Source organism: Mustela lutreola, chromosome 8 (assembly GCF_030435805.1).
Source record: "Mustela lutreola isolate mMusLut2 chromosome 8, mMusLut2.pri, whole genome shotgun sequence".
NCBI lineage: Eukaryota > Metazoa > Chordata > Mammalia > Carnivora > Mustelidae > Mustela > Mustela lutreola.
This window is the reverse complement of record NC_081297.1, coordinates 136747734-136772878: the sequence shown is the minus strand read 5'-3', so window position 1 is coordinate 136772878 and position 25145 is coordinate 136747734. Positions and strand designations below refer to the sequence as shown.

General features: G+C 50.4%; 1 protein-coding gene across 3 annotated transcripts in view; it reads right to left on the bottom strand.

Moving 5' to 3' along the window:
- ABTB3 (ankyrin repeat and BTB domain containing 3) overlaps positions 1-22512 on the bottom strand; it is a 288735-nt gene extending 266223 nt beyond the window's left edge. Inside the window, exon 1 of one of the 3 annotated variants that reach the window (XM_059186771.1) lies at positions 20746-22512. In XM_059186771.1, coding sequence (XP_059042754.1) covers positions 20746-21919 — 1174 coding nt within the window. In that variant the 5' untranslated portion in view covers positions 21920-22512. The remainder of the gene's footprint in view (positions 1-20745) is intronic. The other 2 variants (XM_059186772.1, XM_059186770.1) reach the window with 2 other exon arrangements.
- Positions 22513-25145: the final 2633 nt, after the last annotated feature.

Here is a 25145-nt window from a genome sequence, read left to right as displayed (position 1 = left end):
GTCAAACCCCCACTCCAGAACACAGACAGGCCTTCTTCTTCCAGTGGGCAATGCAGCTCAGGGGACCAGGGACAAACTCTACCTCACCAGCCCTAGGAGGGAGTCATGATTCCACTCTTTATAGACAATGGGGCCTAAGACAAGTCCAATGACCTCATTGGGTCTACCCAGGCCAAGGATGCTCACGGGAATGAGTCCCAAGAAGACTGCAGGAGATGGGTATGTGGGGTGAATGAGTGAACATCGCTAGCAAGGACTGAGCACACTCTAACAATCTGTCAATTTTAGCCTGAAATAACTGCTTTTGTGCTGCAGCCCCAACAGCCCCATAAAACATCTTGGCCATTCTAGATCCCGACTTCACTCCCTAGAGTTTCTGGATGTTGGAACTGCATGGTCTCCAGCTCTCTGGGACCACCCTGTGTTGGGAAGGAGCCTCATTTTGACATGGGCAACCCCCCCCCCAATAGTGACTAGGTCAGAGGTGGGCCCCAACCCCGTTTGGTCAGACCCAATGCGCACAGGACATGGGGATGAGGGTATCTGGGAAAGGAAAATGTTTCTCTCCTCCTAATACAATCTGAGGAAGTCAGATCTGGGATAGTGAAGCTCATATGACTAGCCCACAAGAAGCTGAGCTGAAGATAAACCCACCCAGGGAGGAAGGTATGGCTGGCAAGGGCAGAGGGCAGCTGAGGCCAGAGCTCATGATGGCGTCCTCAAGCACGGCTCCTGAAGCCAGCCCTGTTCTAGACTTCTCATTTTCATGAGCCAGTGTTTCCCTCCTCTTTATGTTCACATTGGTTTGGATGTTTTATGACCTGAAGCGGACAACTTGCTCTTTCTATCTATGGACAAAATCAAAGCTCCCTCTAATTCTCTTTGTGGGGCAAATCCCACAAAACTCTACCTTCACAGAGAGTTCTAAAATCAAAGAACGGAGCTTCTTCCTGGTCTTACATGTGGCCTCAGAGATAGATTTTTCAGGCCCACCTAAGTGTCTGCTTATTTATAAAGGGCCCCTTGTCTCCATCATGCTTGATTCTACCCATCTTTTCTACCCGGAGACAGTCCATGGTGATTCACCAATAAGATACTTCACATTCACCTCCCCAAACCTACCCTGCGAATAGAAAACAGGCAGGTAAAAAGGGACTCCCTTCCAGACAGAGGGAACCTCCTGAACACCAGTAAAAGCAAGAGAGGTATCCAGCTAAAGCCTTATCTGGTGAGCTGGGATGAAGAACCAGACCAGGCTGGAAGGCCACTGTCTTCCATTGGAAATAAACAAGGTCTGGCCATAAAGTCATGAGTGCTTTTTGGTCCAACTACAATGTCCTTTAGAGTCCCTTTATGGACCAGAGTGATTTTAAAAGAAAATGAGTTATTTTTGAAAATCAGAATTTATTCTTATTTATATAATCAGGCTATTCCATTAAACCCTACAGACAAACTGAAGCTCAAAGTTGTGTGGAATCAATATCATGATCATTATCAAGTTTGGGGACAATGACTTAAACACAGAGGTCATGGCCTGGCTCCAAGTTTGCTTTAGCAAATCTTTCAAGTAATCCAGAACACAAGGACCATTCCTCAGTGCTAAAGGATGAAGTGGCCATGACAAGGGTGTCAGCCATCACCCTCTTTATGAGGGGTGACCGTGGGGTTCAAGGTGAATCATTCAAGAAATACTTGTCTGAGGATGAAATCCTGGAGAAACCTGACCACTGAAGTCCTGGGATTCACTGGCAGAAAATTGCAAAGAATGAACTAGAAATATCGGCTGCCTTCTTTGATAGGTACCTCCTGAGCCTCAAAAACAACAGGTGCCCTTCACCACCACAACAGGCATTGCTGGCTGCCAACCCAATCAATATTCCTTCCTGTGCTCTTCCTTAGTAAAAGCACTCAGATTGGGTAGTGGTGGTGGGAAAAATATGTCCAGCTAAAGAACTGAATGTCTTAGCCTCCCTTGGAGAAGTGGTGGCTCAAGAGGGACTAAGTGTTGGTCAAAGAGATATAAGCAGAATTACTGGGTGGGGATATCAGTGAGGCACCTTAAAAGAAGAACTGAGGCCACTGGCAGGCACCCTGTATTCCACCCCTCCTCATTCTTCATCGTGCTTAAAATGTGGAAGCAATGACTAGAGCTGTAGCAGCCATCTTGGGACCATGAGGTACCTTGAGAATGCAGACTACGTGTTAAAGATGACAGGTCAGAAAGACAAGAGCCTGAGATGTTGCAGAACCACCTACCTGACCTTGGACTTCCTATCTGCCTTGGGTTGTTGTAAGAGAGAAAACCAACTCCTTGCCTTATTGGAGCCAGTTAGTTTGGTCTCTGACACTAGCTGCCAAACACAATCTGGCATCAGATGGGCCAATTAAAATCAAGGGTTCTTATTGGTCAAAAATGACATCTGCAATTCACCCTGGGACACCTTTGACAATCAGAATGCTCTAATTGGATAATATAGTTTGTGCTCTAATTATTCTAGAAGGTCTGATCAAGTCATATCTTCACTGAACACAGGGCAGGAAAAGGGGCAGAAGAACTAAAAGATCCAAACTCTGCCCTCAAAGAGCTTATGGGTAATGGGAGAAGCAGGTCACATCCACACAAAAGGTTTCCAACAAAAGGACCCATGTGACCCACAGCGGAAGCATTTCAGACAGCAACCAAATGCTGTGGGATTTCAAAGAAGAGAAAAATCTGCTTATTCTGGGGCAGCCCCAGGTAGGATGTAGGGCTTAATTTGGAGCCTGAAGCTGAGAGAAGTGGGAGAAAGGAGCCATTCCAGGTGGACAAGGTGCTTGAGTGGAGGCTTGGAATTAGGAAGGAAAGCGTTTGGGGGAGGGTGGAAGGAGCTTGGGAAGCCACAGAGGTTCCACTGAAGCGGGACTTGGTGAGGGGCGGGTACCAGGAGGAATGAACTGGGGGAGTGAGGCTCCAGGAAGAAGGCTGACTGTGGTCTGTAGAGGGCCCTGAGATGTTCTGGGTGGGGATGGAATTCAGTGGCTCTGGCCCAGGTGGCAGATAAAATGACAGTGGCAATGGCACAAGCCAATCCTCCAAGCTGAGAGACACTCTGAAGAACTAGAACAGAGCGAGCCAACCACACATCATCCCCTCCCCCCTCCCCTGCAGGCAGGCTTCTTGGATGGAAGCCTCAGCGTTTATGCTCCTCCTACCCCCCAAAGAGAAGCAGGACACAGATCTGGCATCCAGAGGCAGAGAAGGCTGACCGCCTCGATCCAACTGATGGTTCAGGATTCCAGAAACAGGATCATGACAACTTGGGATGGAAGGGACCTCACCTGTCATCAAGAAGCCACAGAACTCTAGCATGGGCTCCTCGGATCATCTCACCTACCAGTTTTCAAACTGGGTTCCATATGGCAGTAGGCTTCACTATTCGCAGAAGGGAGAGTGATCGAACCAAAACAACTCTGCCTTTTCTGTTGTGTATATTGAGGTTCCCAAAAAGGCTGCATTCCAAACCAAGTCTGAAACCCACCAACAACCCAGCTCCCTCCTCTTATGCTCCAGGGGAGGGAAGGGAGGCACACAGAACCCTGAACCCTCTTTGCTTGTAACTCCCATGGATCCTGCGTCACATGGTCAGTGTGTACATTTCCAGGACAGCCTCCTAAGGTTGGGGCAACGCTGTTCCCACTCACTGCGGGGCCCTCAGCTCCTAGCAGAGGATCGGCCGGCCACAAGGTAGGTGCTTCATAGATACCTTCGAAATAGAGCCACAAATGAAGGTGCTTGGAGGTTGCTTTCAGTGGCAGAGCCATGGTGACTCAATCCCTGCCACGCCTGTGGCTCAGCATGGCCCATTCAGGCAGGGGCCAAGCTCGGGCATGTGCAAACAGCATTCTTGGTTCCTCTGCACACCAAGCTCCCAGCTGCCTGTGGCGGGGCTGGGGGTAGGGGGGTGCGTTCCTGCCCTCCCCAGGGCCAGCTGCCTCCAGCCTCCACGCCAGCCCCCATCATCCTGTCCCTGAGTAAGGGCATGAGCTTCTCAGGGGCACCAAGTGCATCGTATCCATGGCTGCCTCTCCAGCACTCAGCACTACCCTTCTGCTTCTCTCTACCAAATCCCTGATTTTAAAAAAATAGTAATTTAAAAAAAATGGCAGGTCTTTGAAAATGCTGGGAACGTGCAGACTGTTGCAGACACTGAGCTGAGACGTCCATTGTGGGACGTCTCTGGTGAGCCTCCAGGAGTGGTTTTTTCCGTCTGGTGTTCATTTTTCTCGTTCTCTCTAAAATGGGAAGGTTGGCTGCTTAATCAGCCTCCAAGGGCTGCATCAGTGCTCCGTGTAGCTGCAGGAAAAGGAACCGGGGAATCGTGGACACAAGGAAGCACAGCAGACCGCAGGCCACCAACTGTGGTTTCGTTCCACACCTCTGAACCCACACACCCGTGGACCAAACTTCCTCTCCAGACTTGTAGACGACACACAGTGCCGTCCACAGGGAGCGAGGAGGGGCTAGAGAGCGATGGCAGTTAGGTTTGGCACTAGATTCTAACTACGTCAACGCAAGCATCGTAGGATGAGTGTGAGCATGGGTGAGACCACGTGTGAGTGAGTGTGTGTCTGTGTGAGGGACCTCCGTCGGGCAATGGACCTCTCAGAATGACCTTTCTGAGGCCAATCTCAACTTGGTTTCTTTTTCTTTTTCTTTTTTTTTTAAGATTTTATTTGTTTGACAGAGATCACAAGTAGGCAGAGAGAGAGAGAGAGAGAGGAAGGGAAGCAGGCTCCCTGCTGAGCAGAGAGCCCGATGCGGGGCCCCATCCCAGGACCTGGGATCATGACCTGAGCCGAAGGCAGAGGCTTTAACCCACTGAGCCACCCAGACGCCCCTCAACTTGGTTTCTTCATGTCAAAATCATGTGGTCATTTTTTCCAGCTAGGCAACTCAGTTCCTGGGCCTCTTCTTGGGCCTACAGAACTACCCAATGCCTTAAAAGTGAAAATTATCAGCTCCAAAACATGAAAAGAAAACTGCAAAGCCATAATTAATAGCGGTGTAATTAAGTGGCTAAAACCCGTAACACGAAGTCAACATTATGAACAGCTGATACCGACATTCATCACAATTTCATTACATTTGTGCTGGGGCTGGGGAGAGGCTGGTGAGATTTGTCTCGCTTTGTAAGAATTCCTGAGGACACACGAAGACAGCAGAGAAATCAGAGCGCACTGAAAACTGAGAAGTACACACAGCAAAATAATTTCAAAAGCAAAACCGTTACAATTTTTTTTTCCTCAGCGGTAACAGAAATCCGATGGGGTTCATCTGAGTGTGATGTGTGTGCCGCCAAAGACAGGGAGGCTAGAATTAAGGAAGCCGTTAAAACTACCTACGTGAGAGTCTGCAAATTTTAGCTATCAAAACTCAACCCAGACTCAGAAGTCCTGGCAAATGCCTGATTTCTGACAGTCTTGCTGAATAGAGGCCTGTGTGTGCGCGCGCGCACACACACACACACACACACACACACACACCAGCTGCCTGCCTCCCGGTCCTGCTGCAGTTAAGAAATATCTGCCCTCACTTCTTCCCAATGGAAACAAACTGAAGTTTTCCTTGATAAACGATGTATAATCAATAACCTCCTACTTCTCCTTTCATAGAAAACTCATTTTACTTTAAGGAAAACATGATGAATGATTAAGATCCATAACAGAGACCCGGCGCACAGAATACGTAAGGATTTATAGTTATGACAAGTCTTTGCAATGGAAAACTTTGGGCAAACTGAAAACAGAGGTTAGAAACCTGTCTAGGAGCAGATCTCCCCCTGGGCACGCCCCCTCTCTACAAGCACCCGGTACAACACAGGTCAACCTCTTTCATGCAAGAGCAGGACGGATTTTGCAGTTGAGCTGAGGTACACAAAGCTTTGGGAGTCTCTGCGCTTGTGTTTTCTTTCAGAAGGAGATTGCTCAGGCTGGACCAGATTCCTCTAGAAAGTCTACGAGTGCAGGGGCCAGAGGCCCATTCTGTCTGGGCCACTGGGAAATTGGTGACGGGGCTGTCTGGGTTCTGCAGAGCCTGGCAGGTACACTCCTCCTTTCTGAGAGGGCATTCCAAGAACTTCCCAACTTTCAAATAGCAGCATCTGAGCCCAAATCACGAGGAGCCCCCCACCATGGCTGAAGATGCAAAGGTAGAGTCTGGTCGGATGCAAGGTTCCACTGAGGCCTGGCAGACTACAGGGGAAGGACACAGTATCTCCATGCACCCAAAGGTTGGGAGGGCCCAAAGCTGCGGTAACCTTCATATCCTGTTCAGTCTTCAGATGGGATCCCTGTGTACTCTTCCTCCCCGCCCCCCATCCCCCGCCTTGGGATAGCCAGTCCAGGTTCATAAAGCACTTGAGCACCAACAATGCACAAGGAGTGGCCTTGGGAAGCACAGAAAGAGCACTGGACTAGGAGCCCAACAGCTGCCCAGTGTTGCCACTTACCTGGCGACTCTGGGCAAAATATGTCCCCTGTGCCACATTCTGCTTCCTCTCATGCAAAACCAGGCTACTAGTGCCTACCACTCCTCCTGATACCCATGGTTGTTAGGAATATTGATAGAAATAATTGATGGAACTTGGCAAACGGTGCAAACCTAAAGAATGAATAATAACAAGGCACTGTGCGATTCACAATTAGAGTTAGTGCAGCCTGATAAGTAGCAAACGTCTCCTCCTGTCTTCCAGCGGTCCCATGCTTCAATTCCACTCAACTGGCAGGTGAGTTTGTTCCCCAAGGAAGGGAGAAGAAGAGGCAGACCTGAATAAGTCAATAGGGGCATTTAGTTAAACCGGCTCAGATTAAGTATTTGAATCAATACATGTCACACGGTTCTGGAAAAAAAGTGGTCCTGGTCTTTCTAATCACAAAAGTGGACTGGATATTGGTAGTGGTGTGTGCTTTCCTCCTATGCCAGTGCCTGGCACTTAGTAGACGCTGAACCCTGCTTCCCCAATGAAGGACCAGGAGAGATGGAGAGAGACCAACACATCCACAAACACTGAGTCAACAAGACGGAGGACTAGATACGTGCTTGCTTTATCTTTACAATTCCACACTGCCCATCTGATGAAACTGATCACTCATCTGATAGCTGATGTTTTTTTAATCCCCGGGGGACTGACCAGCTGCATCCTTATGGTCTCGACACAGTCCTAGGCTACCAGAACATTTAAGAAATTTTCAACAAGTCACATTGCAGCCTTGTTGCAGACTGCCGGCAAGGTTCACCCGCTGAAGGCAGGCCAGGTGGCCAGCAGGGTGGGGAGACAGCCAGCTCCTGCACCCTGCCAGCGTAGCCGTCCATGAGCCTCGTTAGCTTCTCTGGGTCAGGTCCCCAGGCTGTGCAGGACCTGGGTGGGGGGTGGGGGAGTGGTAAGCACAACTGAGGAAAGGGAACAAAGCCTTGTTTTTTTTCTTCCTGGGGCAGCCTGGCAATGTGAATGCCAACCTGGGGATTCAGGGAGCACAGGTCCAGCCCCAGCCGAGAGGTGAGGACCTCCCACTTGGAAAGCTCAGGACTCTTCCTCACCCGCTCATATGCCAGCAGCTGTGCAGCCCCACACAACTCTGGTAAGCCTCCCCAGCTCTCTGGTCTCTGGTGCACAAAATCCACCCGACACCCAACCTGAAGGCAGCAGGGCCCCCCAGGAGCATCGTGTGGGCTTCCTCCAGCTCTAAGATCCATGCAGCTTTTCCTCCAGCTCTAAGATCCTATGCAGACACAGACTTCAATTCTGAATTAGAGCGAGATGCCATCTCACAGGAAGAAAGTGGGTATGAGGGAATTAAGGAACAATCATTCTTTTTTTCCGCACTGCAAAGAGGGGCAAGTTTTGAAAAGGAGAGGTTTTCAGGGCTGGGAATTTGGAAACAGAGTGGGAGACTCCCGGCCAGTTAGCCAGTGGTTAGCTCCAGGCTCGGGGTTTGCCTGCTAGTGACGCTCCATTGATTTGTGGTTCATTTCACAGATGACCAGTGTTCACTCAGAGCCCACGATGTGTGGACGCTGTTCTATGTCTCGGGCTGACAGCGGGGAATGAAACAGACAAATACCCTGCTCGCACGGGGCTTATGGTCTATGGCCTCATTCACTCACCGAAGTGCTAACTACATGCCACCTGGAGACCCAAAGATGAAGAAGAAACAGTCTGGACCATAAAGATGAACAGGGAACGTGATGAGTGCTACAGCAGAGGTTTCAGGGGCTGCGGGATGAGAATCCCAGTGACGCCAGCTGTCATGTGTGAGCGTTCACCACCCCCACGCTAAAGGCCTATCACATCATGGTATTTCATCTTAGCCCCAAAACATTCCTATGCACTGGGGGGAAACTGAGGCAGAGAGAGACACAAACCCATCCAGGATGGCCCAGCCAGTAAGGGATGACGCTGGGACGTGGACCCAGGCTGCCTGACCTCAGATGCTTGGTTAGACAACACGATACACCACACTGACTGCTCCCTAAAACAACAGCCGGGTGAGACATTTTAGTGGGTAAGTAACGTAAGCCACAACATCCCAGCGTCCCCAGCTTCCACACTGGGGTTTAGGCATCCAGGGCTGATCCTTTCCGTGGATGTAAAATTGAGTTAGTCACAAAACTTCTTAGGAAAAAATATACGTATTTCTTTAACACAGAGGCAAGCCAGTTTTGAACCTCAGACCTTCAAGAGCCAAGGTTGACATGCCAACCCTGACAAATGAAAGCAAGCACTTTGGCCTAGAAGGTTGGGATGCATCTGGGGGGACGGGGTTATTTTTGGCTCAGAGAGAGCTTTGACGAATTCCAACTTTGCTCTCTTGTATCAAAAATGGCACCTGGGAGATGAGGATATGGCAGTGAAGAGGGAATAAAAAGAAGCGCTTTGCATCAGGAAAAGAGCGGAATTGCAAATAATCAGAAGGAGATGCTCGGAAGCATCTAATTGGACCCTGCATCCTACCAGTCCCATTTATTTCCAATACTGGTTCTCCTCCTTCCCTTTCTTCCAACCCTTTTGGGTCCTAGAGCTCTATAAGGTTCCAAGCACAGCACCTACCTTCCTCTCCCCTCCCCGTCCCACCGGGCTTGGTGATTCTCTGAGCCTCAGGAGGACACTCCCCTGCTGCTGGTCCAGACAACCAAAGACAAGAAGGCCCAGCCATACTGTGGGATCCCCGCTGCCCGAGCAGCTGAGGCTCCTAGGATGCCAGAGCTGAAAGGACTTGCTAATCATCTGGGCCAGTGCTTTTCAGACTCTACTTGGCCACAGAATCCTTTTCTCAAATGCATCTTCTGCAAATGTCCGATATGCACAGCGCAGATGGAAGGGGAGGATCTCTGGTAGATGTGTGTGCAGGGTGGGGACAGGAAGACTCCCCACCCCACGCTTTATGGAACCTTAAGATCATGACAATCTGAAGCTACTGATCGGGCCTAAGGCCCTTAGTTTATAGGTGACATCCTGAGACCATTTTGCCTCCATCCCGTTGAGAAAACAGCCTGCAGGGAGAAATACCCCTGCAGCTGGGGCACGATGGTGAAACTGCCTCGCAGGCCACATGACACAGTGGAACCCTTCCTCATCCCAGATGCTCTCTCCCGCTGACTGTGAGAACATTTCTATTCTCCCATTTTCCTGGCTGTTCTTTTTCTTCTATCTAGCCCAAGCAAGGGCCCAGTCCTTGGTCTTCCTCTCTCTTCTACACTCACTCCCCAGGTGACTTTGTCCTATCTCATGGCTCTAAAAACCATCCGTATGCTCCCGACTCCCAAATGTATATCTCCAAACCAAAGTCTCTCCCGAACACAGCCATGATTATTCAACCACCTAGCTGACATCACCACCCACAGGTCTCGAAGGCTCCTCAGACAGTGCAGGAAGGAGAATCAGAAATCTTAACCCCCACCCCTCACCCCCAGGGCCCTTGAATGTCCGGTGTCCTGAGGCTGGCCTCAGCCACCCTTGGAGGCCCCCAAGAGGGGCAGCTGGGCCTCCCCACACTTCATCCCACCGCCTGAGGAGGCTTTGTCACAGGACACCATGAACCTCTCCTCAGAAGCTCCTGCCTTGGGCGCCCTTTTGCATTCAGGGGATAATCTGTGAATCAGCTAAACCCACCCCAGGCCTCAAAGCCTCAGGAGAGCCAGCCCCATGTCCGGCGCAGCCCACAGCGGCAAGTCCAGGCCCTAGACCCTCAAAGTCAGCAAAGATAAGGCTGCAAGGGGTGGGGGTAGGAGGGCCTAGGAAAGGACAAGCTGCATCCGCTCCCCAGGACCCCAAATTCTCTGAGGCAAAGAGAGAGGGAAGGCGATCTGGGGGAATCTGTGCCAGCCCGCTCTCGTGTACGTCCTGACTTATGGGTGGCGCCGTGCGCTGGGATCAGGACGAAACGAGGACACCTGCCACCCAAGGTCCCCAGGGAAATGCAAGCAGCCTCTCTGATTTGCTTTCTGATGTCAACGCCCTGGGGAACTGCTAACATGATTCCACACTGAACACACCTGATCTTCACTGGCACAGCCACGAGCTAACGGGGACCTCCCTGATCTGTACAGTGAAGACCAGAGATGCTACGGCGTGGTCACAAAGTCATCTCCGGAACTGCTGTAGACAACGCAGCCTCTCGGCCCTCGCTGCCCCCCAAGGAGTGATCTGGTTTGGAGGAGACAATGCATCACAGAGGACAGGAAATGGGCTAAGAATCCAGAAACCTAGGTTCCTGCTCTGCCGTGTGACCTTGTGACATGGGGCAAGGAGGGTCTCACTCTGAGCCTCAGTTTCCCCATCTATAAAGATGTGAGAGTTGAACCAAGGGTTCCCCAGGGATGGGGCACAGCTAGGAGGAAGGGAGAACTGAGCTCCCTTAGACTTGCGCTCTAATCCCCACCCTGCCATTTATGGGTCAGTGACTCTGGGCAAGTTACGAAATGTCATAGCCTTAGACTCCTCTTGTGTAAGCTGGGTGTGGTAACAATGCCTAACTGGCCTTCCAACACTCGTCCTTCCCTTCCTTCCTGTCTGTCCCAGTACTGCATGGGTACGGCATGAGCTTCTTAGAATACAAATCTGATCATAGCATCTCCCTCCTTAAAAACTTTCAAAGGCTTTCCAGCATCCTTGGGAAAAGACAGACTCTTTAATCTGGCAGGTGGCCGGGTCCAACCTCTACCCAGCTCCCCCCTCACTTTGTTCTCCCAGTCAGGCCACATTGGACGCTCTCTTTCTCACCAGGCTCCCTTCTGCCACCGGCCCTTTGCACATTCTGTTTGCATTCATGGAGGACTCTTCTACCTTTTTAACCAAACGGGCCACTCTTCCACTTCACTCAAGCCTCACCTGGTCGAAGCTTTCTTTTACTCCTGACTGCATCAAGAGCCCTCAGAAAAGGCTCTTCCAGTCCCGTGTATCTCCCCTTTGTAGCAACCATCACAGCTGTTATTTGATAAAAAAAAAAAGTAAACTCCATGAGGACAGGGACCACACTGCTTAACTAACACAGTACCTACAGTAAAAGTCATAATGAATATAACAAAATTCATTTATTAAGCAACATTTATCAAGCAATTTCTACTGTCAGACACTTTCCTAAGAATTATACTGTGTTATTACTCTCACTTAACAAAAGGGAAGACTGAGTCACAGAGAGGTTAGGTAACTTGCCCAATATCACACAGCTAGTAAGAGGTCAAACCCTGAAGTCTGGTTCCTGGGAGACTATTTGGAGCCTTTCACTCCACATGAAGCAGGGTTCAGATGTTTAAGCAAGGAAACTGGCACTTCTTAAACATTTGATAATAATAATTATAACTGCCAACAGACACTAAGTATTTATGATATGTCCAATATTACATACTCTAGGGAGTTTTACATGAATCAACTCATTCTCTTAAGGACCCCATGAGGAAGTACTACCATTGCCCTCATTTAACAGATGAGGAAACTGAGTCTCAGAAGGTTTCCCAAGGTCATCAGAGTTTACCCCTTGGTCCCTCAAGTCTAAAGTCTGGGAAGACACCAGCTCTGGGATTCTCAAGGAGGACCAGGACAAATTCTCCACCACGCCGCAGATTGCTACATTCAGTCCTAGTCAGAAGGCATGCAAGCCTCCTGGCCCTGAGCCTGCCCAGCGAGGCAGAGTATGGACAGAGTTATCCCCTGGAGACTCCAAAGCCAGCCACTGCCCCGGGGCCTCCGCTGAGGAGGCTACACAGCAACCTCACTGGGCAGGCAGGATGGGGAAAGCCAGCAGGGCTAAGACAAGAGCTGTGACCACATATTGCATAAATGACGATCCTCGACCAGGATCACCACACTGGGCCAAGCTGAGCCCCTCACTCCACACACCCCTTGGGCCGCGCACTGGAGTATTTCTGGGATCCCCTCAGAGGCTCATCTGAGCCGGAGTTCACCACGATGCTGTGGCCCTTCAGAGCACAGGTTCTGAAGCCCAAACCCCAATTCTACCCCTTCGGATCTATTGCAACTCAATCAGTCACTAAACCTGTCTGAGCTTTGGTTTCCTCTCCTGTAAAATGGGAATAAGAAACACCCACTTCACAGGAACGGTGTGAAAACTGAATGAAATATTATACATTATATATTTACGAGTCCAGTCTGTCGCCTAGGATAAGTCAGAGTCCAGTGCCTGGCCCAGCGAGGGTCAGTCCCTCAGCAGGAAAAATACCGGGGAGAGCACAGGTGAAAAGACAGGTGATAATACAATTTGCCCAGGACATCCACTCTCTGGGATTTCTATTTTATCCAGGCCTGAGAGTTTCATACCAATTCACTATGAATCCATACAACACCCGACTTTAAGAACAGGATGGCAGTAACAATGATGATACACCTAAGGGATGATAGCTATGCAGTATGTACTTAACATGAGACATTGGGAAAAATACTTTGTAGACACTATTTTAGGTCTTTCATATCATTTTAATTTCACAAAATATCCTACAAGGTGGTCCAGAGCCAGGCTGCCTGGGTTCACGTCAGACCCAACCATTTGTTAGCTTTACCTTAGCCAAATTCTTTCAACTTTCTGTTCCTTCACTTTCTAATCTAGAATTACAGCTGGGAGTGGCTGCCCTGCCAGAGTCCGGCATTCCCAGTCCCCTTATTTCTAGTCGAGGCCAGGTGACTTGAATTCTGGTCACGGGACAGTGGAAAGAGATGATATACACACATCCAGACTGTCCTCTAAAACCTGCCTACACAGTCTCCCACACCTCTGTTGTCCCTGAGCAGGAAAGTTCCCCAGAGTCAGTGTTCCAGAGGACAGAGCCTCCATCAACCACCACGGGACAAAGAGCCTGCTTGCCCTGCCACCACTCAGAAGGTCACTTTTACTGTGGTTAGCCACTAAGATCTTTGGGTTGATCTGATGCGACATCTAGCCTCACCCTGCTGAAGAAATTGGTATCAGAAGTGGGCTGCTTACATATGTGGCCCTTGCTTAGAAGTCAGAGAGCAGAGCCCAGGAAAAAGTGGTAAAATGTTTGCTTAAACTGTCACCGAGGATAACTCAGAGGCCCAAACTGGGCCAACTGAGCCTGGAGCCCCCAGAGAAAGAGGTCTGAAAATAAATAAATAAATAAATAAGTAAAGCAAATAGCAGGATCTGGTTGCTCCTGGTGGGAGTTTAGCAAGGTACTGGAAAGAAAAGAGGAGCACAAATTTGCAAATGAAATCGAAAAAGAATCATGGAGAACTGAAAAGGACAACTATTTCTAGACCCCAAATGTTAAGAGGCAAGAAGACTTTTAAGTGAAAGAAAGGATCAGATTCAGGGTAGAAGCTTCCTGCCTAAGTCTGATGGCCCCAAGGTAGCTGTCAGGACGCGGAGAGATAAGGAAGGGTACCCACTTAAGAAAGGGAAGAAATCATCCAGGCTCGATAATTAGCCCTAGGAAAGGACTATGGGCGTGGCTATTGATGCACTAGATGTCGTCAATGAAAACCCTACTATGTAGTTAAGGGAGCTCCACTGGCAAGATCTATGAGCCTCCATTTTGGGTCTTCCACGGTTACACCATCAGCACTACCCTTGGGTCCCTCACAGTTCAAGGGCAGGAAGTAGGTTACAAAAGATGGAGAGTCTTGGGTGGGTCATATTCCTCAAGAGCCACTTGGGGAGTGACCAAGAAGGAAAATGGACAAAGACGATCTTCCCACAAGGCAGAGCCAGGAGGTTGGAGAACAACAAACCAGGAAATTGTTCAAGCAAGGAGCGTCACCCGTGTGCAGAACACAACCACACAGTGCCTGCCTGCCAAGGTTTCCTAAGAACTAAGGGCAGTCCCTTGTGTGTGCCTTCCACAACTGTGTGCTTCCCTTATGGGAGTTTTCCTGTGGCTGTCCTGCCCTGCTCCGAGATGGCGTATGGATGCAGAATGGCAGATAACATGTCTGTATTGGCTCAGGGCTCCCTTCCCCAAGAAGCCATACACACAATCCAATGGATAGGACTGAGCTTCACCCCAAGATCCTGAACTTTCCCTGGAAGCAGTGATTGCAGAGAATGTTAGTCTCTTCCCTTGGGAAAGGGGGAACACGCGTTGCATGGCAGAAGGACACACATAGATATTTGGCGGCTAGGGAGCTAGTGACACACCTGGCCAAGGATATGCGGGCACAAGGGATGGAGATCCCTTCCAGGCTTTCGTAAGATCCACTACCTTCTCCTTCTTCCTCTGCGTATTGGCTGGATGACTGTCCTGAAGGCCACATACTGATAATAAAGAAAGCCAAATCCTTCAGTCTTAATCCTTCAGGGCCTAAATGACCCTCTTGCTGCCCCCCACCTCGCTCCTCCCCCAGACTTGACAGAGTAAGAAACAACCTTCTATTATGTTCAAATCCTAAGATTTGGGGCTTGGTTTCTATAACAGTTAATGTAATTGTAATGATTATAATATAAAGAAACAATGCCCGGCATATAATAAGCACGACACAAGTGTAGCTATTATTATAATACCCATTTTACAGATAGGAAAATTGCCAAGTTGTGAGTGTGTCGAACTTCAAAGTCAATGGTTTTTTCTATATATACTTTTCAGTTGATGACAATGAGACGTATTTTACAGGTGAGTTTGGTTCAAGGCCACAAATAATAATAGATCCACAATTAGAGGCCTTCCCCCTATTTGAAAGCCATCAGCATGCCACACCCAACCCCAGGTCCCTAGGTTGATCCCTCATTGTCTTATTTTGCTGTTATTTTCATTTTCTGTTCCTTGAAACGCCCTACTTGCGGATGCCCCAGCACTGAACTGGCAAGTCTGCAGAGAAAACCAAATAACCCTCCACTGACCCAAATTCTGAGTTTTAATTTACATGCAGCCAGTTAATTAAAAACGTGCTCTGTGAGCACAGACATGGCCATGGCTGACTCCTGAGATAGTTTTCCTAGTCTTCGTCAGAAGCTAGGTTTCTTCTGTGACATTTTTGTTCAGCACAGCAACACTGCACCATGGAACAGCATGGCCAGCTGGAGGGAATCGGAAAACCGCCGAGTAAGCATTTAGCGCAGATCGGAATCTAAAGGGGCAACAGTGAAGCAAAAGACCTGAAAACGGTCCTACTCATCAAGCCAGTGCTGCCAGGGGCCAGGGCTCATGTTAATTAATGTTTATAAAGTGATTTGGGATCCCTGAATGAAAGAGACTATTCAAAATCACCAGCCTGGATAATCAGTGTTTTAGGGAAGCCATTATAATTGAGTACCTACTATGTGACAGGTGTTTTCACATACTTGATCTGATTTAATCCTTTAATCACTGTATGGGGTAGATTTGGATTTTCTTCCTTCTTTATGCCTTTTTGTTTTGTTTTGGCAATCCTCACTGCACAGATGAGAAAACCAAATTCAGCAGAATTAAGTCATTTGCTGGAAAGCAGCAGAGCTGAAACATGAGGCGGAATCTTTCCCAGTGTAAAGTCTTTATCCCTTTCATCATACCACATTGCCTCTTCCAGTCTTCCCTTCACACTCTTTCTGCATTTAAAACTAAATTTCATTCAAGGATGCCTATGGCTTTGTTTTTAATGTCTTCTTTACTGCTGTAACATTTTAAAATACAGCAAAATGCACACATCCTAAGTTTACAATGCAATCATTGCATTTTGACAAATGCACGTACCCCCTGAACCCTATCACCCTGGAAAGTTCCCTAGTGCCCCTTCACTAAGCATGTCTTTAATAAAAAATACGGCCAATAAAATGAGCTACTTTCCTTTGAACCAAACCATCTTTTTGTAACCTTGGCAGTGGGGGCTGAGCCCATGGAGCCAATCCCTGAGATGAGCCCCCTGAATTATTTGACTTTGGGAATATCAGGAAAGGGGAATCAATCCAAGTAAAATTCTGTACCCTGCTGGCTCCATGCCTACTGAACTCATGGAGATGAGCTAATCTGGATGAGATAGAGCTGTGAGATAACATTATGCCTGGATTACCACGACTACCGCCACCATTTTGGCCCCTACCATGTGTCAGGCAGCAGACTATAACATCCTTACACACATAATCTCACTTAATCCTAATTATTATCTCTATTTTACAGCTGAAGAAACTGGGCTCAGAGAGGTTAGGTAACAAGCCTAGGAACACAGAGCTGTAACATGACAGCCTTGAAATTCGGATCCAGGAAGCCTGACTTCAGAGGCCTTTAGAGAGTGCCGGTGGGTGAATTTTTTTTTATTTATTTTATTTTTTTTTTTTTAAAGATTTTATTTATTTATTTGACAGAGAGAGAGATCACAAGTCGGCGGAGAGTCAGGCAGAGAGAGAAAGAGAGAAGCAGGCTCCCGCTGAGCAAAGAGCCTGATGCAGGGCTCGATCCCAGGACACTGAGATCATGACCTGAGCCGAAGGCAGCAGCTTAATCCACTGAGCCACCCAGGCGCCCCGGGTGAATTTTAAAACCCAAGGGCTTAAGGCACCACTTTTATTCATTCAACAAATAGTACCCGGCATCTGCTAGGTATTAGGTGCTATGCTGAGTGATATGAAAGGAGAGACAAAGATGAATCCAACATAAGCTTGCACTGGAGGGGCCACAGTGTGATGGGGAGTGACTTAAAGCAAGGTCAGGGTCAGGATTCCCAAGGGAGGGGGAAAGGTCTGCCTATGGCACAGGCATGGGGATTGCGGAAGGGGCTGCATCGAGGGTGGTCTCACGGAGGTGTTGGAAAGATCATTCTTGACCAAGTCTCCAGGGATGAGAACTGGCCAGCTCTTAAGTGTTTGAGGTAAAATGACTCACACACACAAAATGGCTTGCAGAAGCACTTCTGCCTGCCCCTTATTTAGCTTTTGCAAAAATCAATCAAGCCAAATTTTAAAACCCCATAGAAACCCAACGTCCAGAAACCTAACGTCCACTGGAGTCTCTTAGCTCCTACCCCAGCTCCTCAAAACAGTTCAAAATCAACATAAGAAAAAAGCCCTCTGAAGCGTAAAACAGTCCCCACAAAGTACATGTCCTAAACCCAGTCCTATCATTTTTGAGAGCCGCCAAGCCCCTGCTTACAGCTAGGTATCTTCCGTTTTCTGAACTGAGTCCCGTGTGATTAGTTTCATAATTCCCTGGGCGTGGCCGTTTAGCCCCAGCAAATTTAGAAGTGTGGACAGGTGTAGAGATGGCAGGAAGAGGGGGCAACCAAAGTAGAAGGATTTGAAAAGATGATTCAAGAAACTCAAAAATCAATAGCTTCTTTGGGAACATCATTGTATAATATTACACAACAGCTTGAGCAACTGAACAGGCATCTAGTAAGCTCCAGCTGTATACTAGGCTCTCTCTTAGACTTAGGTAGAGGTTATGAAAATGTAAAATCTGGTACAGCCCAGTGCAGTTTGAAAGGAACAGAAAGTATATGAATTGGGACAGAGAGTCAGGCTGTAAAGGGTCTCTGTTCAACTGGGTAGATAATGAAGGGCAAGTCGGTGGCCTAAAGACAGGGAATTCATAAGAGCAAAACACTTAAGTTCCCTGTGCCTCAGTGCCTCCTCTAAACAATGGGAATAACAGGAGCAGCTTTCCAAGGGAATGCTGAAGATCAAATGGGTCAACATACAGAGTAATGTTGGAGGCACGGTTACTACTTCTGGACCCCAGTACTTGCTTGGTCCTTAAGTTTATTAACCGCTCAATAAATATCGATGAATAAACAAATTCACAAATGAATAAGTGAGACTGCTGAGTTAAAGGGGAAAAAAAAATCGATCACATAAGACACGGGCTCCTTAATAAGGCTTGCAGATCAGAAAGACTGCCATGAAAAATAGTTTAAAAGGTTTGATGTTTAATGTACGTTTCAGATACCTAAGAAATTAATTGCTCATTCCTTACTCTTCAGCATAAATGACCTGCCATTTTACACAAGCTCAAGGAAAGCAGAGAGAGAGAGAGAGAGATTCACAATGAAATGACAGCATATCTCATAGTAAGGGATGGGCTGAAGGGCCCTGAAACCCAGGAGTTAAAGCTCTGTGGTGTGGGAATCTTTCCGAGGGCAGCAAACCCCAACCGCCACACACTCACCCTGCCCAAAACCAACTCTGTGGTCTTCTCCTTCCTTAAATGATACTTACTCCGAAAAGGATAAACACAAAAACTGTCTTTAAAATATGTTGAGGATCATAAAAGTAAAACCGATTTGAAAAAACCTAGAGGCTACTAATACAGACAGAGCTACAAGAGGCCCTTGATTTACAGAGGAGGAGACTGAGGCCCAAGGAGAGTCAACCAAAGTCACAAGTTCAAGAACATGGCAAAGACAGGTGGAGCAGGATTCCCAGATTCCCACAATGGTGCCTCCTAAGGGAAATGCTCCTTCCTTGAAGAAAACACTGTGAGAGCTTAGGAAAAGCAGGGTCCAGTCCCAGCAGGGGAAAAAGGTTTGGGGGCCAGTAAGAAGTAAAAGGACCATTGTAATGGGAAAGGTAAGAACAGGGGAGGTTGGGCACACCTGGTGGAAATAAAACTAAGCCCTTCTATGCTTTTTGTGGGGGTAGGGCAGCAGACAAGAGCAATCCAGTCCAAAGCTCTTGGGTTTTTCAGGTGAATCCTCCCCCTTTTGAAGAAGCTCATACAAAGACCAATGCCTTCTCCTGCATGTTTCCACCCCGGTCAGGATTTCACGTGTGCTCGGGGTGGGGGGAATGGGGAGGCTCTGCGTCCACGACTGCCTGCAGAAGGGGAAGGTGTCTGGCAAAGAGATTCTCAGGAGTCTCCAGATCAACGCGGAAGTCGCGATCCCTCCCCTCCCCCCCAACCACGCCCACTTTTCCTTCCTTCTCCTCCTCCAACGATGATCAAAACCAGGTGAAAGCACCGAGAGCAGGAGGGTCAGTTTCCCGAGAGCTCTTGCTGGGGCGCCGCGCGCCTGCTCTTTCCTGCGCACACTCACAGGCACACTTAACATACACACGCACAGGCTCACACACTCTCACAAACAAGCACACACTCACATGCACACACACACTCGGCACCCCCAGAGGCCCGGCCGCGCCCGCTGGATCTCTCTTTCAGCCCCCGGGAAACAGGCAGGCAGCAACATGAATGAAATCTACCCAGAAAGACTGCATTTCAACTCCAACCACGCAATCTCCGGCCAAACCGCCGACTATGTAGCAAAGTTTTATTTCGCTTTAGAGTCTCCAGTTACTCTTCTACCATTTCCTGTGGAAAACTGAAGCTTTGAAGTGTCTAGCTCGGGCTTTCGCAGACAGGCAGGACGGCCAGCTCAAGCTCTCCAAAACAAGAGCCCCCGACCCCACCCCCTCCGCCTCCAGAACTGCAGGTTCAAACCCACCCAGCTCCAGCTTCCGATAGAGGGGATGTGGGAGGGGACAACAGAACCTGCTGGAAACGACACCCTAAACTGACAACCCCCTGCAGAACCCCGCCCCACTCCCATCTTGCCCGGGTCCCTTGCGGCGCTCCTTAAGCAAAGTGGTGACAGCTGCAGCTTCCTGCCACCTCGAACCCAGAGAGGCGTGAGCTGGGAAGTCGGAAATGGGGGGAGGGGGTGTGCATCGCGCTGCACCCACCAGCTATGCGCTCCGGCCTTCAAAAACTGCCCCGGGAACACTCAGGACCTATAAGTCTTCAGCTCCACACTCCCACCACACACCCCTCTCCCCGACTGTTTCTAGGCCATGCGAGCTCTAAAACGTTCTGCCTTGACGGCCGCGGGGCCTCTGGTACACCCGCACCAGCTTAGCGTCCTGGAAGGCGCGGGGAAGTACGTGAGCGGGTCGGTGGAAGGAGGAATGTTCCTCCTCCGGAATTCCAGGGAGCAACACTCGTGCGTCCGAGAATTTGGCATCTTCAAGGTCAAAAAACAAAACAAAACACGGGGCTTTGGCAGAAATATCTAGTACGGCCAAATGACAAAACCTGTGTCCGCAAACGGTGATGGGTTCTTCCCACAGACTGAGGGCGGCAGTCGCCGCCCCGCCCGGCACTAGGGGCGGAACAGTGCGCTCCCGGACTTGGGAACCTTAGGAGCCGCGTAAAGTACGCGGATTCCGAGCGCGCGAGTGAGCAGGCGAGTTTCGCACCGCCTCCCGCTCCGCGGCCCTCTCAGAGGCTTGGGACAGCTGTGGGTGGCCGGAACGACGCGAGAGTGAGGGCGCGAGGCAAACTTGCAACCAGAGTTGGCCAAGTGGGGTGGGAGGAGACGGCACAGCGCGGCCACTTACCGCTGGCATTCTTCCCGCAGATGAGGTGCTGGTAGGGCTGCAGGAGCCCCCAGATCTCGGAGTCGTTGTTGACCGTGTGCTCCAGAGTCTCCACGGTGAACCTGGGCGCCTCGTGGAGTGCGTGGTGGTGGTGATGGTGGTGGTTGGCGGCGGCGGCGGCGGCCACGGCGGCTGCGGCTGCCGGTGGGGCTGCGGCGGCGGCGGCGGCGGCGACAGCGGCGACCGGCGGGGCGCAACAGCTGCTGCCCCCGCTGGCGCTGCTGGCTGCGCTGCAGGCGCCGCCGCTCGCCGCTCCCCCTCCGGGTGCCTCCCGCTCCTTATCTGCGGCGGGGGCCGTGACGGGGCCAGAGCCCGGGCCTGGGCCCGAGCTGGAGCCCGAGCCAGGGCCACTGCAGCTCCGGGGCAGCCCGGAGGCCACGACCCGCGAGTAGATGTCCCGGAAGAGGCTCTCCATGCAGGCGGTCAGGTAGATGGCGGCGTGTTCGTGGATGCGCAGCGCCACGCGGCTGTCCACCATCCAGCGGTACACGCGGCCCACAGAGAAGGTGAGGCCGCAGCGCGCAGACTTGCCGCGGCCCAGGCGGTCGCCGCCGGCACTGCTCATGTTGTAGAGGGACAGCGCGGCCAGCGCGGCCGCTGTGCAGTGCGCCGCCAGGCCCCAGGACAGCACTATCTCCATGGCGCTCTGGATCTCGTACTTGGTGCACTTAGCGAAGCGCAGGCTCAGGCGCTGCGCCTCCTTGGCGATGCGAACCAGCGCCCGGCTCACCAGCATCGACAGCTTGGCCAGCGCGTCTTTGGGCAGGCCGCCGGGGGCCACCGGGCCTGCCCGGGGATCCCGCGAGCGCAGCAGCAGCGCCTCCAGCTCCTGGAGGGTCCAGGGGACCTCGTCGAGGTCCGGCAGCAGCCGCGAACAGTGCTGGCCGGCGCAGTCCAGCCCCTCGGAGTCTTCCACCAGGGCAGTGTTGACGGTGTCAAAGCTGTTGTGCCGGCTGTGCATGGAGTCAGCTAGAGGCGGCCAGCAGCTCCCGCCATACGGGGACGCCGGGTGCGAGTCGGAACAGCACAGGGACAAGTTGGAGGAGCGCACCGAGTCCGCCGCGCCACCATAACCCGAGTCCAGCGTCAGATCCTCCAGCGTCCGCACCACAGGCTTCTTACCTCTCCTGGCCATCGCTGCGCCACTTCATGCTGCGGCCGCCGGGGAGCCGAGGGGAAGGAGCAGCGAGAGCAGCGGGCGCCGGCGCGCGGGGAGAGCCCAGTCCGCGCTGCCTCGGTTCACTTTTCACCAGCTGCTACTACCAAGTGTTACTACTTTCGGCTGCCTACCCGAGCCGCCGCCGCTGGTAGACTCCGGGCGGACCCTGAAGTCATCTTCCAGAGCCTGGGCCGGAGCTGGGGCGCACTGGGGAGCGAGAGAGGCCAGGAGGGAAGCTCACGCCGGGACTCGCCCCTTTCTTCCCAAATAAAATAAAAAGTGTCCGACCCGCTCCTCCCTGGGCCCCTCTGGGCGCAGAAGCCGCCGGCCGCCGGCCTTAGTGTTCGTAGGGCGGAAATGGACGCAGATGCTGCCGCCGCAGCCGCTCTGCCGGCTCCCGGCTCGCGGCCCGGGGTTCGCTGGGCGCCCACCCGGCACTGAAGCGCAGCAGCTACCGCGGCGGCTGCAAACCCGGCCCAACCCCGCAAACCCCCAGCAGCCAGCAGGGCGGGCGTATGTAAAGCAGGGCCGGCGGAGAGCCAATGGAATCAGAGGATGCTAATTACCTCGCCCTTTTTTTTTTTAAATATATTCCTCAGCTCCACGTAGCCCCGCCCCTCACACACGCCCCCGGCGGTGACCAGGGCCGCAGGAAGTAAGGGGCAGCGGCCTGGGGATTGGGGGTCCGGGAGCAACGTAGAGACGCGAATGTTATCTCCCTGTTGCTATCCCTGCCCGTCAGGCTCGTGGCTTTGGTACCAGAATGGAAGGGTGGTAGGTTGAGCAGGTGACTCCCCCCACCCCCACCCCCCCACCCCCCTGCCCCAAGGTGTGCTACCCGCCAGTGGTTCACAGTGTCAGCCTGGGGTCGCTTCCTGCCGCGTAGTTTTGGATTTCACTTTCCTTTTTTTCTTTAACACGCAAAGCGTGTTTTTTCTGCCTTACCCCTTCCCCCACCTTCGGGTCCCCAAACCAGTCAAGGCGGTCCTCTTTCCCCTCTAGTTTTCTACAGCGTGGAAGCAAGGTTAGAAACCAGGCCACCGAGCCAGAGGCCAGGGCACTGGACACCACTGGAAGGCTGAAATGTCAGGACATCTTAGCCACCTGCCACTTGGGCACATTAACTCGGTTCTTTTCCATAGCCAGGAGGACGACCCTGCACCCATCCTTCAAAGACCTGGGAGGTGCCCCACGAGGGAAAGCTCCTGTCCCACTTTACCAGCTTGGTGCCCCTAGTTCCAGACAGCTCGGCCTTAAAAGGGTAAATTTGGGGCACCTGGGTGACTAAGTTGGTTAGACAACTGAGTCTGGAGTCTCAGGATCAAGTCCCACATCAGGCTCCCTGCTCGGCAGGGAGTCTGCTTCTCCAGCTGACCTCTCTCCTCTCATGCTCTCTCTCATTCTCTCTGTCACAAATAAATAAATAAATTAAATCTTTAAAAAAAAAAAAAAAAAGGAAAATTTGCAGGGAGGAGTTTTTTCTTTGGCGAAAGAAAGCTGTAACATTTGCGTGAAAGAACCATACCTTTTCACGAGGGGGTTCCAGCTCCCATACAGGCCTCTGCCTGAGGTTAGGAATTTTCAGCTTAGAAATCCCCTCCCACAGAAAGGTAGCCCAGATCCCCAGTATCCACCTGGGGGCCTTACCTGCCCATTCCCCTTTTAAAGCTGTTGATTTCTGTAATACTAGGTAGTTACCATACAATAACATGTCTAGATTGCACACCCGACTAGGGAGTCACCATGCATAGACCCGTCACAGAGTAGGCACTTAGTAAATAATTTGCTATAATTGGGTGGATGAAGGAAGTACATGCTTTTGAACTCTTGGTTTGAATGTTCAACAATGGACTTTCCCAGATAACTCTGTAGAGTATCTGACGTTTCTCTTATCTGTCATCCCAAATCCACCCATCATTTCACCCCCCAATAAACCATGCCCCTCATAGTTATCATCCTTGTACCCAGGAGCATATATGCTCAGCACCTCTCACTCTATTATAATATTCTACCAACTGTTGGCCTTCTCCCCTGCCCCTTCCTTCTCCAAACCATCCACTCCCAGGATCTTGAAAAGCCTAGTTCTAATCTTGTCACTTGTCACTTCCTTGAAAAAAATTCAAAGGCTCCCAATGGCCTTCCAGATAAATAAAGTTTATACTGATTAGCTTCAGGGATCTCTCCATTCTATTCCAGACTCTCTTTCCATAAAATTCCAAATCTTTTAATAAGGGAGCATGATGATTAATTTTATGTATCAACTTGAGTGGGCCACAGGTGCCCACTTTAAACATTGTCTCTGGATATGTCTCTGAGGGTCTTTTCAGGTGAGATCAGAATTTGAATCTGCGGACCCAGGGAAGTAGATCGCCCTCCCCAACATGGCTAGGCATTACCCAATCCAAACAGTAGAAAAGGTAGAGGAAGGAAGAATTCGTTGAGTTTTTTTCCCACCTCACTGATTGAGCTGGGACAATATCTCATCTTCTTCAGCCCTCCAACAGGCATTTACACCACTGGTTCTGCCCGGTTCTCAGGTCTTTGGACTTGGACTGAATACCACCAGCTTTCCTGGGTCTCTAGCTCACATATGTCAGCCTGTGGGACTTCTCAGCCTCTATTATTCATATGAGCTAATTCCTCATAATAAATCTCTATATATTTGTTTTCTCTGTTTTTCCAGAGAACCAGAACCAATAGAAAGACAGACAGACACACACACACACACACACACCTGATTCTCTGGAAAACTAACTACCACGTTTTCTTTAATGACATAAAGCGTGCCTTCCTCTCTAGATTATGCACCATCACACTAACCTCCTAAAAGTATATTCACACTCACGTACACACACACACACACACACTCTATTTTTAGCCATACTAAAATCACTTTTTGGTTTTCCAAGTTACCATGTTATCCCTTGCATCCCTTGTGCTTTTGCAGAAGCTGTTACTTTTGCTCCAGACACTTGTCTCTGTCTTCTCCACCTGGCAAACTTCTCATCCTCTAAGGTTCAGCTCCAAGATTGTTATCACTGTGAAAGTTTCCCCATGCCTGCTGTCCACCCAGCCCAGACCTGGGAAGGTATTTCCATCTCTTTTACTCTGGCTTTGTTCCCAGGGCCCTTTTTCTTCTCCTCTGCATGTTTCCCTGGTGATCTCACCCACTCATATACCTTCACTTACCACCTATGTGCTG